The sequence below is a fragment of the Hyperolius riggenbachi genome, chromosome 2 (genome assembly GCF_040937935.1).
Source record: "Hyperolius riggenbachi isolate aHypRig1 chromosome 2, aHypRig1.pri, whole genome shotgun sequence".
NCBI classification, from domain to species: domain Eukaryota; kingdom Metazoa; phylum Chordata; class Amphibia; order Anura; family Hyperoliidae; genus Hyperolius; species Hyperolius riggenbachi.
This window is the reverse complement of record NC_090647.1, coordinates 21351650-21366575: the sequence shown is the minus strand read 5'-3', so window position 1 is coordinate 21366575 and position 14926 is coordinate 21351650. Positions and strand designations below refer to the sequence as shown.

At 46.0% G+C, this 14926-nt stretch overlaps 1 protein-coding gene across 2 annotated transcripts in view; it reads right to left on the bottom strand.

Annotated features, from left to right (window-relative positions):
- The window catches only part of INPPL1 (inositol polyphosphate phosphatase like 1), a 142626-nt gene that overhangs the window by 23127 nt on the left and 104573 nt on the right, over nt 1–14926 (bottom strand). Inside the window, exons 15-22 of one of the 2 annotated variants that reach the window (XM_068266559.1) lie at nt 14354–14492; nt 12384–12483; nt 10118–10206; nt 9332–9413; nt 7605–7694; nt 7257–7370; nt 6681–6769; nt 44–131 (exon numbers count right to left, since the gene is read on the bottom strand). In XM_068266559.1, coding sequence (XP_068122660.1) covers nt 44–131; nt 6681–6769; nt 7257–7370; nt 7605–7694; nt 9332–9413; nt 10118–10206; nt 12384–12483; nt 14354–14492 — 791 coding nt within the window. Of the gene's footprint in view, nt 1–43; nt 132–6680; nt 6770–7256; nt 7374–7604; nt 7695–9331; nt 9414–10117; nt 10207–12383; nt 12484–14353; nt 14493–14926 lie in introns of both variants that reach the window. The other variant, XM_068266558.1, reaches the window with a different exon arrangement.

Sequence of the window (14926 nt, the reverse complement as noted above, 5' to 3'; positions counted from 1 at the left end):
GCCTAGGAACGCGCATAGTCTGAACAGGCCCTAATATTCTCACCATAGGACTCATAGCCATCCATGGACTTCACGGTTAGCAGTAAGTGCTGATCCTGCAGATATTCGATCTCAGAGACGATTGGCCGCAGCTGCAATCACACAAAACAGATGACATATATTACTGTATTCCTGTGTATTGTACAAGGCACTGCCTGATGTAGAAACCAGGAGATGTCTCATACATGTGACCATTCCTAAACAATACTGTGCTGTAAATTAGTTACTAGCATTTTATTATGTAGCCACTGGGGGGCAGTGGAGAGGCCATTAATAATGTCAGGATTATTATGATAAGCAGCTCAGAGCACCCTCTCCAGTTCTGGAATTTCCGTTTTGCACAGGGAAAAGCTGCTAATTAGCAATGATCATTGAGATGCAAATCGTTCAGAGTTGATGCAGGATTATGCACATTTTAAACACAAATTTCTACATCTTGAAAATGGACCACTTAGTGTCCACAATGAGCTAATCCGATTGGTCCATAATCCTGAATCAACTCGGAATGATTTGCATCCCATTTGACCATCCCTACTGCTAATCTAACATGAGACATGCAGACCCTCATACTAGGTACAGACGATACAAATCTGTAAATACAGATTTACTGATCCAGTTCTGAAACATGTCTGAAGAAGAAACTTAAAGCTAATGTAACCCCATGTCAGATACTCACCTAAGGAGAGGGAAGGCTCTGGTCCTAATGAGCCTCCCCTCTCCTCTCTCCTCCCGGTGCCCGGTGGATCCTCCGTGCAAATCCGCCGCCACGGGGACTTTGGAAGTCTTCGGGAGCACTTGGGCTCCCGAAGGCCGGCGGCTCCATACTGCTCACACACGAGTGCATCATAGACACGCGCGAGTGCATCATAGAGGGCGCTCGCGCATGCGTAGTATGGAGCGGCCGCGTCATCGGGAGCCCGAGTGCTCCCGAAGCCTTCAGAAACCTCCCTTCGGTGGCGGAAGTGCCAGTAATTGACCGAAACGGTCGAATACTGCTACGGGGGATCCTGAGCGGGACCGGGCACCGGGAGAGGAGAGGGAAGGCTGATTAGGACCGAGTCTTCCCTCTTCTTAGGTGAGTATCCGACTTTTTTTTTTATATCGGGTTCCCATTAGCTTTAAAGCTTGCAAAGGAATCTTGTACAGTTAGTCATTAAAGGTATCAGCTAAACAACTTTTGTTATTATGTCTTCAGATTGAAAGTTCCAAGGAATTTGCTTGAGGTACCACACATGTGTTCAAGATTGCCGCAATTGTGTAAAAAATGCATATGGTGAAAAAGTTGGTTGGCTTGAAAAACATTTCACTTAACCAACTTTTATTTTTAGATTTGTCATATGGATATGTTATTAATATGGATTTTTTTTTTAAATGTAACATCTCAGTCCATCTGTCCATATCTTTTGCTATCATCATTCATTGTTTAGCATTATAATTACCACTCAACGCCACATTGCTACGCAAAACTTCATTTAACACACTTTTTTTTCACACCAGTCTACCTTAGGTGACCCAGCAGGACACCTCAGAGCGAACAAATTCTCCAATCACAGCACTCTCTACAGCAGGAAGCGTTGTGATTGGCTGAAAAGTGTGGGTGTAGTTTACTGCAACTTATCTGAGACCTGGCAGTTTAAGAGGGTGCCGTCCACCCAATCACGTTAGCTGAATTTCCCTATGAGGTTTCCTGTTGGGTCCCCTAAAGAAGACTTTATATCCCTTTATATCCAACTAGCTGATTGCCCGGCGTTGCCCGGGTATGTATTTGGCTGGTGTTGGCTCCACCCACTTTTTCTAACCCTAAGGGCTCATTTCCACTATTGCGAATTCGCATGCGTTTTTCACATGCAAATTCGCATAGCAATACAAGTGAATGGGACTGTTTTCACTTGTCAGGATTCTTTTGCGTTTTTCTGTGCAGGAAAAATTCGCATGGCAGAGCCATCAGAATTCGCATACCGCATACCGCTATGCGAATCGCATACAATGTATTTAATAGGAAATTCGCATGAGGTTTGGGTATGTGAATTTTCATGCGAATTCGCATGGAAACAATGGAAAAGCACACCAGCACTGCCATAGTTAAATTCGCATACATCGTCATCCATATGAAAATTCGCATGGTCCCGCATGCGAATTTCGCATCCGCATGCGAATTTTTATCGTGGCGATTCGCACCGCACAAGTGGAAATGCAGCCTAACACACAATTACTCAATGACCAAGCTTGTGAGCTTTGTGGTCTTTGGCATCAATAATTTGCATTTAAATGAAACAAATCTGATTGGCTGTCTGTGGCTCCACCCCCTTTTCTGAATTTGAACCCCAGACACCCAATGACTAACTGTAGCAGGTTTGAGGCTTGTGCCATTAACAGTGCAAGAATGGCAGCAATTAAATATTCTCCTTGAAAATCAATAGGTGAATTTTGATTGGCTGTTGTAGGCTCCACCCACTTTTCTGAATATTAATCCCAGTCACCCAGTGACCAACTGTGCAAAGTTTGAGAACCCTGCCATTAACAGTGTAAGAATGGCTGCAGTTTACATTTTCCCAGTGACATGTGTATGTGTCTCCGCCCCCTTTTTGGTTATTGGGATAAAAAGTATCCTATATGTTATTCCAGGTACTGTACTATGTGTGTGCCAAATTTCATTCACATCTGATCAGCCACTGTTGCGTGATTGAGTAACAAACATCCAAACTTTCCCATTTATAATATTTAGTGAGAGCTCAAAAATACCCTGGAAGTTTGGTCAGATTTCTCAGTCAAATAAAACAAAAAGCTTCACATTTTTCAGTGCACCTGGAATGGCGGTAAAATCTAATAGAAAAATCAGGCTGGTCTCTGCACTGAGATTGTGTGTTGTCGTGTCAGTGTGGGTTTCCTGTGGGCACTCTGGTTTCCTCCCACATCCCATAATGCACTGCTAGGTTATCTGGCTTCCTGCCGATATGACCCCAGCCCCCATATGACGGCTGAGAAAAGCTTACACTAAACACAATATGCTGGCCCCGGAACACAGCGGACATTTCCTCGATCAAAAATCAACAGAGAAATATTAATGGTTTTACCGCAGTACATTACTCGATAGAAAAATTGATTGCAATTCTTGAATAAAACAGATATTTCAAAAATTGTATGGTGTGTGGCCACCTTCACAACTGATAGAAATCCTGCAATAAATCTGCAGTGTTCCTACTTCCTGCTCTCATGGAAGCAGACATGGGGTTAACATCCTGTGTTTACCAATTAGCTGCTCTGCTGAGGCAGATAAGAGTCCTGAGCTGACACAGCTGAGAGATCAAATTACAGCTTGTGATTAGTCACAGATGAGGGGGAATTAGACAGGCTAAACTCTCTTAATACATACGGGGTGCATCTCTCTATGTTTTCCTTCTGTCCTGAGCAAGAGTTCAGGTCCACTTTAATAGACTTTGACTGATTTCTCAGTTTTACCCAATCAACAGCTACTCTATGAGAAATGTGTTACAGTGTATGGATGAAAAAATCTGGAATAGTCTTCTACCAGAACTAGTTGTAGTGGCATCGGGGGACTGCCACAGGGGCTTCTGGGTAATACCACAGAAAGAGGGGTTGTGGGAGGAGTCGTCTGTCCCTGAACCTGCCTCTCACTGTTCCCAATGGAAAGGAGGAGTGGTCTAAAGATGGGGCGTGACTCCAGTGCTGGTGCGCGGAGAATTCAGAGACTCTGCTTTCCGAGGGCTGGTCACATGACGCAAAAATGAAAGTGCCAATGTGACTATGGTGGGATTTTGGTGGTGGGGATTATATATGACTTTTTTCACCCAACTTAACTATGTAATATATACAGTGGTGTGAAAAACTATTTGCCCCCTTCCTGATTTCTTATTCTTTTGCATGTTTGTCACACTTAAATGTTTCTGCTCATCAAAAACCGTTAACTATTAGTCAAAGATAACATAATTGAACACAAAATGCAGTTTTAAATGATGGTTTTTATTATTTAGTGAGAAAAAAAACTCAAAACCTACATGGCTCTGTGTGAAAAAGAAATTGCCCCCTGAACCTAATAACTGGTTGGGCCACCCTTAGCAGCAATAACTGCAATCAAGCGTTTGCGATAACTTGCAACGAGTCTTTTACAGCGCTCTGGAGGAATTTTGGCCCACTCATCTTTGCAGAATTGTTGTAATTCAGCTTTATTTGAGGGTTTTCTAGCATGAACCGCCTTTTTAAGGTCATGCCACAACATCTCAATAGGATTTAGGTCAGGACTTTGACTAGGCCACTCCAAAGTCTTCATTTTGTTTTTCTTCAGCCATTCAGAGGTGGATTTGCTGGTGTGTTTTGGGTCATTGTCCTGCTGCAGCACCCAAGATCGCTTCAGCTTGAGTTGACGAACAGATGGCCGGACATTCTCCTTCAGGATTTTTTGGTAGACAGTAGAATTCATGGTTCCATCTATCACAGCAAGCCTTCCAGGTCCTGAAGCAGCAAAACAACCCCAGACCATCACACTACCACCACCATATTTTACTGTTGGTATGATGTTCTTTTGCTGAAATGCTGTGCTACTTCTACGCCAGATGTAATGGGACATGCACCTTCCAAAAAGTTCAACTTTTGTCTCGTCGGTCCAGTCTTGGCAATCATTGAGATTTTTTTTAGCAAAATTGAGACGAGCCTTAACCACCCTGGCGTTCTGATTAAATCGCCAGGGTGGCTGCGGGAGGGTTTTTTTTAAATAAAAAAAAAACTATTTCATGCAGCCAACTGAAAGTTGGCTGCATGAAAGCCCACTAGAGGGCGCTCCGGAGGCGATCTTCCGATCGCCTCCGGCGCCCAGAATAAACAAGGAAGGCCGCAATGAGCGGCCTTCCTTGTTTTGCTTATATCGTCGCCATAGCGACGAGCGGAGTGACGTCATCGACGTCAGCCGACGTCAGCCGACGTCAGCCGCCTCCGATCCAGCCCTTAGCGCTGGCCGGAACTTTTTGTTCCGGCTGCGCAGGGCTCAGGCGGCTAGGGGGGCCCTCTTTCGCCGCTGCTCGCGGCGAATCGCCGCAGAGCGGCGGCGATCAGGCAGCACACGCGGCTGGCAAAGTGCCGGCTGCGTGTGCTGCACTTTATTTGATAAAAATCGGCCCAGCAGGGCCTGAGCGGCAGCCTCCGGCGGTGATGGACGAGCTGAGCTCGTCCAGACCGCTCAGGAGGTTAAAGGGACTCCGAGCTCACAATAAAAAAGAAAGTTGAACTCACCTGGGGCTTTCTCCAGCCCAGTGCTGGTCGGGAGGTCCCACGACGGCGTCCTGGCTCCTCTCCAACACCCCGATCCGGAATGGCTGACAGGCCGCAGCCCGGGCGACACTCTCCCGAGTGTCGGGCTGCTCCTTCCGCGTATGACGCGGATGACGTCACACGAAGGGCCGCCTCGCGTTATCACGGCGGCCGGCGTGAAAGTACTGCGCATGCGCGCTTTAATCGCGCATGCGCAGTACTTTCACGCCGGCCGCCGTGATGACACGAGGCGGCCGGCGTGTGACGTCATTCGCGTCATACGCGGAAGGAGCAGCCCGACACTCGGGAGAGTGTCGCCCGGGCTGCGGCCTGTCAGCCATTCCGGATCGGGGTGTTGGAGAGGAGCCAGGACGCCGTCGTGGGACCTCCCGACCAGCACTGGGCTGGAGAAAGCCCCAGGTGAGTTCAACTTTCTTTTTTATTGTGAGCTCGGAGTCCCTTTAATGTTTTTTGCTTAAAAGTGGTTTGCGCCTTGGATATCTGCCATGCAGGCTGTTTTTGCCCAGTCTCTTTCTCATGGTGGAGTCGTGAACACTGACCTTAATTGAGGCCTGCAGTTCTTTAGATGTTGTCCTGGGGTCTTTTGTGGCCTCTTGGATGAGTTTTCTCTGCGCTTTTGGGGTAATTTTGGTCGGCCGGCCACTCCTGGGAAGGTTCATCACTGTTCCATGTTTTTGCCATTTGTGGATAATGGCTCTCACTGTGGTTCGCTGGAGTCCCAAAGCTTTAGAAATGGCTTTATAACCTTTACCAGACTGATAGATCTCAATTACAGTACTTTTGTTCTCATTTGTTCCTGAATTTCTTTGGATCTTGGCATGATGTCTAGCTTTTGAGGTGCTTTTGGTCTACTTCTCTGTGTCAGATAGCTCCTATTTAAGTGATTTCTTGATTGAAACAGGTGGGGCAGTAATCAGGCCTGGGGATGACTACAGAAATTGAACTCAGGTGTGATAAACCACAGTTAAGTTATTTTTTAACAAGGGGGGGCAATCACTTTTTCACACAGGGGCATGTAGGTTTTGAGTTTTTTTTCTTACTAAATAATAAAAACCATCTTTTAAAACTGCATTTTGTGTTCAATTATGTTATCTTTGACTAATTGTTAACGGTTTTTGATGAGCAGAAACATTTAAGTGTGACAAACATGCAAAAGAATAAGAAATCAGGAAGGGGGCAAATAGTCTTTCACACCACTGTAGGTTATAAAGGCAAGTTGGGGGGGGGGGGGGAATTGAGGTGGCTGAACAGTGAAAAAATATATATACTTCCTTGGATTGTGAATTTGGCTTTTGCAGAATAATCTGAACAGTCCCTGATAATTGTAGGTTTTACTCCTGGCCACACAAGGCACTCACCGTGGGGAGCTGGCGGGAAGACCACTGCACCTTCAGGAAGTTGACGTTGTCGATGCTCTGACTGTCGTTCTCACTGCTCTTCTTATACTCTGATATAAGAAGACAAAACGCCAACAGCTGTTATGTCATCATACACAGAAGGGAAGTCACGCCCATAGACTGGTGACCCCCAACATAAACCGGGTGACAAATCTCACACTGAGTTCGGATTTGCAATCTGATGATTAATTAACTAGGAGCTGATTAATTAGGCTGAACTAAGACTAGATTGGAAAAACGTTTTGATCATTACTTTATACAAAAAGTAGAAAATAATTAGGGATGGCCCTGCCTAGGAGAACTCATGGAGAAGCATGTGATCAGTTTGATCAGCTGATAGATTTGTAAACCTCTGGTTTAACACATGATCAGGACCAGCAAATCAGAACCTTACAAATCTATCAGCTGATCAAACTGGTCACATGCTTCTCCATGAGTTTTCCTAGGCAGGACCATCCCTAAAAATAATACTATGCAGGTATAGGAGTTACACTCAGGCTGCACATTACCATTGTGTCCACAAGGAGGGGCGCTCACCTTCCAAACATCCAGAATAAAACTCGATGAAGAACTTCGTCCTGCTGGCTGTCTTCACAATGGCTTCAATGCTCTCAAACTCAATGTAGGCCTGATCTGACGGCTTCAGGAGACCTGCTGATAGAAGAGTATAAGCTCCTGGGGCAAGGACAATACAACAGAAACTGCACACAGTCATAAAATGTTCCCGTCTGATTACTACAGATGGTGCATGCAAATATAACGCAAATCGTATGCAGTTTGCAATCAGGTACACTTTCTACTGATTTTGGTTTGCCCATTCCCAATCTGCATATGATTTGCATGATGTTTTCTTGCAATCCAGGGCTGGCCATCTCTGCTTATTACCTTTTTTGGAGACAAACTGTGATGTCACACCGACTTCAAAGGAGGCAAACACCGGGGAATGGTCGCTGGTCATGATGTCATCGGTGCACCCTGAGAAGCATGAAATGCAAAGTTAGAACCCAGAGAGGAACGACTGTCATACAGGTGACATTACTAGCAGAGAAATACTCACTAATTGTACCCCCTCTTAGATTGTAAGCCTTTGGCAGGGTCCCCCATCCTGGTGTGTCCTCCTTGATCATGTGACCCCACCAATGGCACCCTTCCAATGGACTGACTCGGACTGCAATTGCTGGGTCTGAGTAAAATCGCATGATCATGTATCTTATATTATTTGCCGAGGCAGGCAAAAAGGGCGCCGGACATCTGGGTATCGCCATAGGCTGTAATGTGAATTACGGTTATAGCGCCGCTCAGATGGTTATTTGGGCGGTGGCAAAAGACAGAGCCCAAATGATGAAAAACACAGTGCAATTCAGCCAAAATTGCATCTCTTCCGAGTCCATGGCGGCCTGGAGGGGGAAGAGTAATTATCGCCGCCGGGACTTTTGCAGGAGCAGGGTGAGCCGTTTTTTACGGCTTCAACCTGCGCCCCAATTCCCCACCGCTGTTTTTGGATGTATGGGATGTTGTATCTACCTCTCTGTCACCTCATGTTTACATAGAATGTATCCCTATTTATTGTGCAGCGGCCGCGCTGCGTAATAAGTTGGCGCTTTGTAAATACAATAATCAATAATAAAACAATAAATAAAATACCGGGATCATTGTATTGTCAGCCATGAAAGCACGGGAGAGATTTACTGAGCTAGGAGCGAGGACAGCGCTGCCCAGGCAGCTAGATAGTACAGCCAACAACCTCAACTGACTTCCCTCCTGGTAAACGTCCTCCAGGGCCCATGGAGTATATGTTAGAGGATTCCCCTCCTATCAGATCCTGATTGCTGCTCAGGAACCAAACCTATCCCTTGATACTGAGAGGAGCGCCTGGTCACTCCCTTCAACACCTACTCAATTAGTCACTTTGAGTATAACTGAGCTGACTTTGGGAGGTGCTCCCCATACAACTCTCCCCACCCTGGTTACCCATAGGCAGCATTATAGGTCTACACACACCCCAGCCCTGCTCTGACCGCGCCACTTACAGCACAAACTGGGGACACCCTCACTACCTTTAAGGACCACTATCGCGAAAAAAGTAGTCAGTTAAAATCTGACAGAACTGAAGTACTGAGAGGTTTTGAGCCAGTCCATCTCCTCATGGGGGATTCTCAGGGTTTTCTTTGTTTCCAGCATTTCCTTTTGCAAAGTCTAAACAACAAAATAGTGTACAAGTGAGTAGGGAGGCTGGCTGGTATCTTACTATTTTGGCAGTTAAACTGCAGTTCAGGAAATGCTGTTGAAAACACAGAAAACTGTGAGAATCCCCCATGAGGAGATGGACTGGCCCAAAACCTGTCGGTTCTGTCAGATTTTAACTGCCTACTTTTTTTTCGCGATAGTGGTCTTTTAACTGAGGGGAGGGCTACTTACACTGGGCACCTCTGGCTACTTATACTGGGCACCTCTGGCTACTTATACTGGGGATGACAGCTCTGTCCTTATATTGAGGGCACATCTGGCTACATAATACTGGGGGACACATCGGGCTACCTATTAGTATTGGTTGGGTTGGGGGGAGGCGCAATTTCATTGCAGGAAAGAGCCAATCAGTGGCCTGCGCTCACCGTACGAGTTGCAGATGATGTGCGTTTCCGGGTAGGACTTCCACAGGATGCGGTCACACCAGGAGGGGACATTCGTCCGGACCTGCAAAACAGCCAATCACGTCAGACTTCAGACTCCCATTCTCATTACGGGAATACCTATACTGTATACAGCAGCCCTACAAACATCCTTTTATCCAGTTCCAGTTTTCAGCCAGATGTGGATGTCAAAGAGATAATAAGCTAAAAAAAATTATATTTTGCAGCGCTCTCTAAGTATGTCCTGCCCAGTAACTCCATTCTTCCTTGATAACGGAAAATGGTATACTTACCTAACGGTAATCTTCCTTTCCTGGTGCGTCTCCATGGCAACCTACTAATAAGTTAACTCCGACCCCTTAACCCTGATAGGACCATTATTATAAAAGTTTTGACCTGTAGGCCGCAGGCCATTCTTTTGAATATTATCTCTCCAAAGATATCACCACCTGTGATAAATTTCAGCAAGTAAATTAGGAAGAAGGAAGATTGGGATATCGGTTATGTTGGCAACTGGCGGCCACAGAAGCAGATAGCTGCCTTATTCAGCAGAGATGTGTAAATAAGAGGTATGCTATCTTCATTATGCCAGGATAAGGCAGTCCCCCGCCACTGCAGGATGCAGAGATGTGCTGTGGCAATAAGAGGTATGCTATCTTGATTATGCCAGGATAAGGCAGTCCCCCGCCACTGCAGGATGCACAGATTCCTGGGACAGAGCTGTACACGGTAACAGATCATTATAAGACAGGAAAACGCATTCCTTACCCCCGTGGGCTTGTGCTTGTGCCACACATAGGTGTCCCGGGACCCCCTCTCGTAGCGATAAGTGGGGGGATAGCTGATCTCTTCCTCACCTGCATACAGACATAAGCATGATCAGTTTACCAGCTGTCACTCCAAAAATCAAACAATGCAATAGCTGTGCAGTGCCATTGGGATTTTGGGAAAATAACAGAAAGCTTCCCGTGTCAGATAAGATAAAGACACTATTAACTGAAGGTAATTGACCCCTCCTCCCTTTGAACAGATTACACAATGATGTAAGCTTGTTGCCTAGGTGAGATTTGCTATGGGAGGGACAGTTAGCTGTAGCAGTAGAGAGGGAAATTAACACTGAGCTGGGTTAGAAAGAAAAAGTAAACAGCATGTGATGTGATGACACTTTTATCATCACAGAAAAACAGTAAAGATGGAAACCAGCAGAAATGTTATTTTCTTTTTTTCATATAACATTTCTCCTAAATTTGACGGTGAATGCTAAACAAGTAAATTCTTATTGGATTTGGGTTTTTTTTTCAGTTAATATGGAGTTTTATCCCACTTTAAAGCTCTCATCTACTCATATAATAACTGCAGGATGATAAGCTGAAAGGGGAGAGAGGAGGAAACAGGACATTGTTTGGCATATCCAGCCCAATAATAACTCAGCCAATGTTTTGGGTGGTGGGTGGCATTCAATTCCCTCTCCTTTGTGTTCAATTCTAATGAAACAAACTTTAAAATGCGGAGCCTAATGTCTGCTACACACCATACAATTTCCCTCCAGATTGATGGTCAAATCAAATATTTTCAACAGCTCCGATCTGACCGTTTTTCTGATCACTTCTAAATGAAATCAATCAGAAAAACTATCGGAGATCAGATTGGACCTGTTGGAAATAACCGATTTGATCCGTCTGTCTGACCAGAAATTGCATGGTGAGTAGCAGACATAAAGCAGAAAAAAGGGGTCATACTGAGGAATGGAAAAAAAATATATACCAGTATTTGAAACTGGACCATTTCATGTTGTGATAAAAATGTCTTTAATTGTTGAACGTCCTCAACCTTTGCTTGTATCTGCTATGGAAAATTGGGAAGAATGGAGGAAATATTGTCCAGCGATCTAGTAATGGTAACCAGGCAGCACCCACCCATTCTATGGTCCAGGGAGCTTTTTTTTCTAGCTGAAACATCTAAAGGATGAAAATTATCCCCCCCCCCCCCCCCCCCCCCCCCAAAGTTATAAATGACAAATGTTATCCAGAGGCCAGGGATGGTCCATTAGATGCTAATAATAGAGTTGATGCAAATTAATGTGAAATGTTAAGCTGCCCATACACCTAACGATTTTGCCGCCGATATACAGCAGATTCGATCACTGAGATCGAATCTGCTGTGAAATCGGTGCGCAAACACTGACAGAACGATCGATTTCCGTCCAAAATCAATCGTTCACGTCGATTCCCGTCGATCCGTCCGTGTGGAAGATTTCCCTCGATCGCCGGCGGGTCGGGAGTGCGTCGATAGCGGCGTTCGAATGCCCAACGACCAACGCTAGCAGCAATACATTACCTGCTCCGTCCGGCGCGACTCCCCCTGTGTCCCCGCGGCTTCTTCTCCGCGCTGGTCTCCGGACCGGCTGCTGCTTCATTGAACTTCCTGTCCCGGCAGGAAGTTTAAACAGTAGAGCGCCCTCTACTGTTTAAACGTCCCCCGGACAGGAATTTCAGTGAAGACAAGCCAGCTGGACCGGAGACCAGCGCGGAGAAGAAGCTGCGGGGACAGAGGGGGAGTCGCGCCGGACGGAGCAGGTAATGTATGCCGGGGGGGGGGGGGGGGAATCAGAGAGGGATCTATCTGTTGGTCGATCTGATGGCAAATCGACCAGTGTATGGCCACCTTTACTGTAGATTGGAATTGGGACACTCAGAAATGTCAGTTGTTGCATTGGATTGGTCTGATGTCAAGTTGCATACAGCCTGGTACACACTTTCAATTACGATTGACCAATCACTGTTCAATGTTACCACCTCCATGTAATATGAGGGTCAACAGATATTGAATACTACGAGCAGATTATGTAGATAAGCATGGACGGGGTAAAATTGGTCAGTGATTGGCCGATAATAATTGAAAGTGTGTGCAAGGCTTACCTTTCCATGAAATCTGCATCTTCTGGAATATTAGCATCTCAATGACCTTTTATGGAATTTGCCATTAAATAGAAGAGCTTGAATCAGTATATTTCGGTACACGATGTGAGACTTACTGAATCTCAGGAATATCTTGTTCTTCTCTTTCTCCAGGTTCAGCTGATCCACCTTCAGCAGCGGCTCAAACTCCTTCCGGCTGATGTAGTTCAGGATTTCCTGCCGGGGGGAGGGGAAAGCACAGAATTTATCGTGCACTTCCTGAATCCCCGCACAGGACTCATACTGGCCCCACCCACACACACTGCCCCACCCACACACTGCCCCACCCCTGGGAAAACTCACTGGTCCTTTCTATCCCGGTTCATTTTCCTTCATAGTAACATTTTAAAATTAGTAATATATCAAGTTAAAGGATGGGAATAAAGTTTAGAGTCAATTAAACACATTTTTAGTAGAGAAATATATATATTTACATAGAAAGAGGGACAGGGCTCCCAAAGAGGGACTGTCCCTCCGAAAGAGGGACAGTTGGGAGCTATGGACATCTAATAGACACCTGAGTCAATTATCAGTAATCAGGTGACCAAACAGTGAGTTGGACAAACAGAGGTTCTCCTCGGGGCCAGAGCCAAAGACCCACAGTTAAAAGCCGGCAGGGACACGCACATTGTGAGGCCACAGGTTCTTACCTTGGGCTGCACTTTGGGCATCTCCCTCCCGGAAGACTTAGTTACATGAACCCAGTTGGCAACAACTGGGGCAGGGGGTCCTCTCGTGCCTTTGGGCAGGAGAGGGCCCAAGCCCCCCCGAGCCTCTGGCAAGGGGATACGGGCTCTCCAACCCTCTGAGCTCTTGCTCAGAGGGGGGAGAAGCCTAAGGGGTCCTTCCCTTTGCGAAGGACTCAGAGGGCGCTGCATGCCCGGTTTTGTGGCGGTGTACAATGCATCGCCATTCTTCCCGGGCATGCGTCCTTAAGCCCAGAGTTCAGGGCCCCTGCTGTCTTACAGCAGGGGTCAGGAAAGCAAAAAAAAAACAAAACAAAAAAAAAACAGTGAGTTGGAGTGGTCAGTCTGTATGCATGTTGGATATTATGGCTCTGTACATATTAACAAGCTGACACATCATTGCATTCCAGCGGTTCTGGAGGTGTGTTTATCAGGGACAACAATGGGGGATTTGCATCTGTCAGCAGTGATGCATTGCAGGGCACCTCAGAGTTCACTCCAACCTGAATTATCACAACAAACACCTTCTGTTTCAAGGGAAACTTCTGTTCATAGCATTTTTATTAAGGAGGCTTTTTGGTCCCTTTCAGCCCCTTACACACTCCTGGGAGTTCTGCTTCACAATGAGCTTGCTGGGCAATATGTTTGGGCTGGTGCACACCAGAGCGGTTCTGGAGCGGTTTTTTAAACGCTTGCAGGCGGAAACCCGCTTGGCTAATGAAAGTGAATGGGCTGGTGCACATCAGAGCGGATCGTTTTTTCCACAAATGCAAACTTGGGTCCTGCAGCATTTTTTAGATTTCTGAGGCGTTTCTGCCTCAATGTTTAAGTATAGGAAAGTGGAAAACCGCTCTGCAAAGTGCTAGATCAGGGCGGTTTTCTAGGCGTTTTTGTTACAGAAGCTGTTCTGTAACAGCTTTACTGTAACAATATATGAAATCTGCTACACAAAAACGCTCCAAAAAACGCTAAGCATGTTTAGAAAATCTCTCCAAACATGCCTAGAATCGCTCTGAAATCTGCTTCAAACACCGCTAGCGTTTTGCGGATCTGCTAGAGATTTTTGGTGTGCACTGGGCCTAACTTGGGGTTAGTGTTAGAAATTAGTAGGAGAAGGTTAGTTTTAGGCACTTGAAAGCGCGGGGGGGGGGGGGGGGGGGGGGGGGTTGGATTAGTTGTAGGCATTAGGAGGGGAGGATCAGGTGAGGATGGGTGCTGGGTAGTGCATAGTAAAGTACTGATAGTTTTTTATTTTTTTACTGGCACCACCCAGAGCCCGACTCATAAGCCCTACACCGGTGTTTGTGGAAACCCCATCAGTCCACAGAGGAAGTCTCCGAGAAACAAGATGGCCGCCTCACCTGCACATCCATGTCCAGCCGATAATTCAAGTCTCCGAACCAGAAGAGGTGAGTGAATCGGAGGGAGATGTCAAAGGAGTTGAGCTGCTTGTCCCCGAGCGACAATAACCGCAGGATGTCCAGATAATTCTGGTTCCGCCTGTGATCGGTAGAAAGGAGGAAATACACAGAGACCGCATTTATTTCCTGTGATCTGATTGGCTGCAAGGTGACCCTATGACCCCCCTACAGTTACAGGATGAAGGTATACATCAGGGCTGATTTACTGACGCTGCAATGAGTGTCTGTCCCTGACGATGCACCATGATACCAAAATACAGCATCCCTAGGGGGAAAACACAAACTGATAATTTAACATCTCACACTGTATCCTGATATGTCCCAGTTGGTTTGCAAATGTATGTAGTCAAAATGGACCAATCGTATCCCGCCAAGGTGGAATCTGGTTGGTCCATTTGCAAACTACATAAATTTGAATAAAAAATGCAATATTTGCATCTCATTGTCCATCCCAACCAAATCTGTCTTTTCTCATTTTCTGCCATTTTTTTATATTTTTAAAAGCAGTGCTTA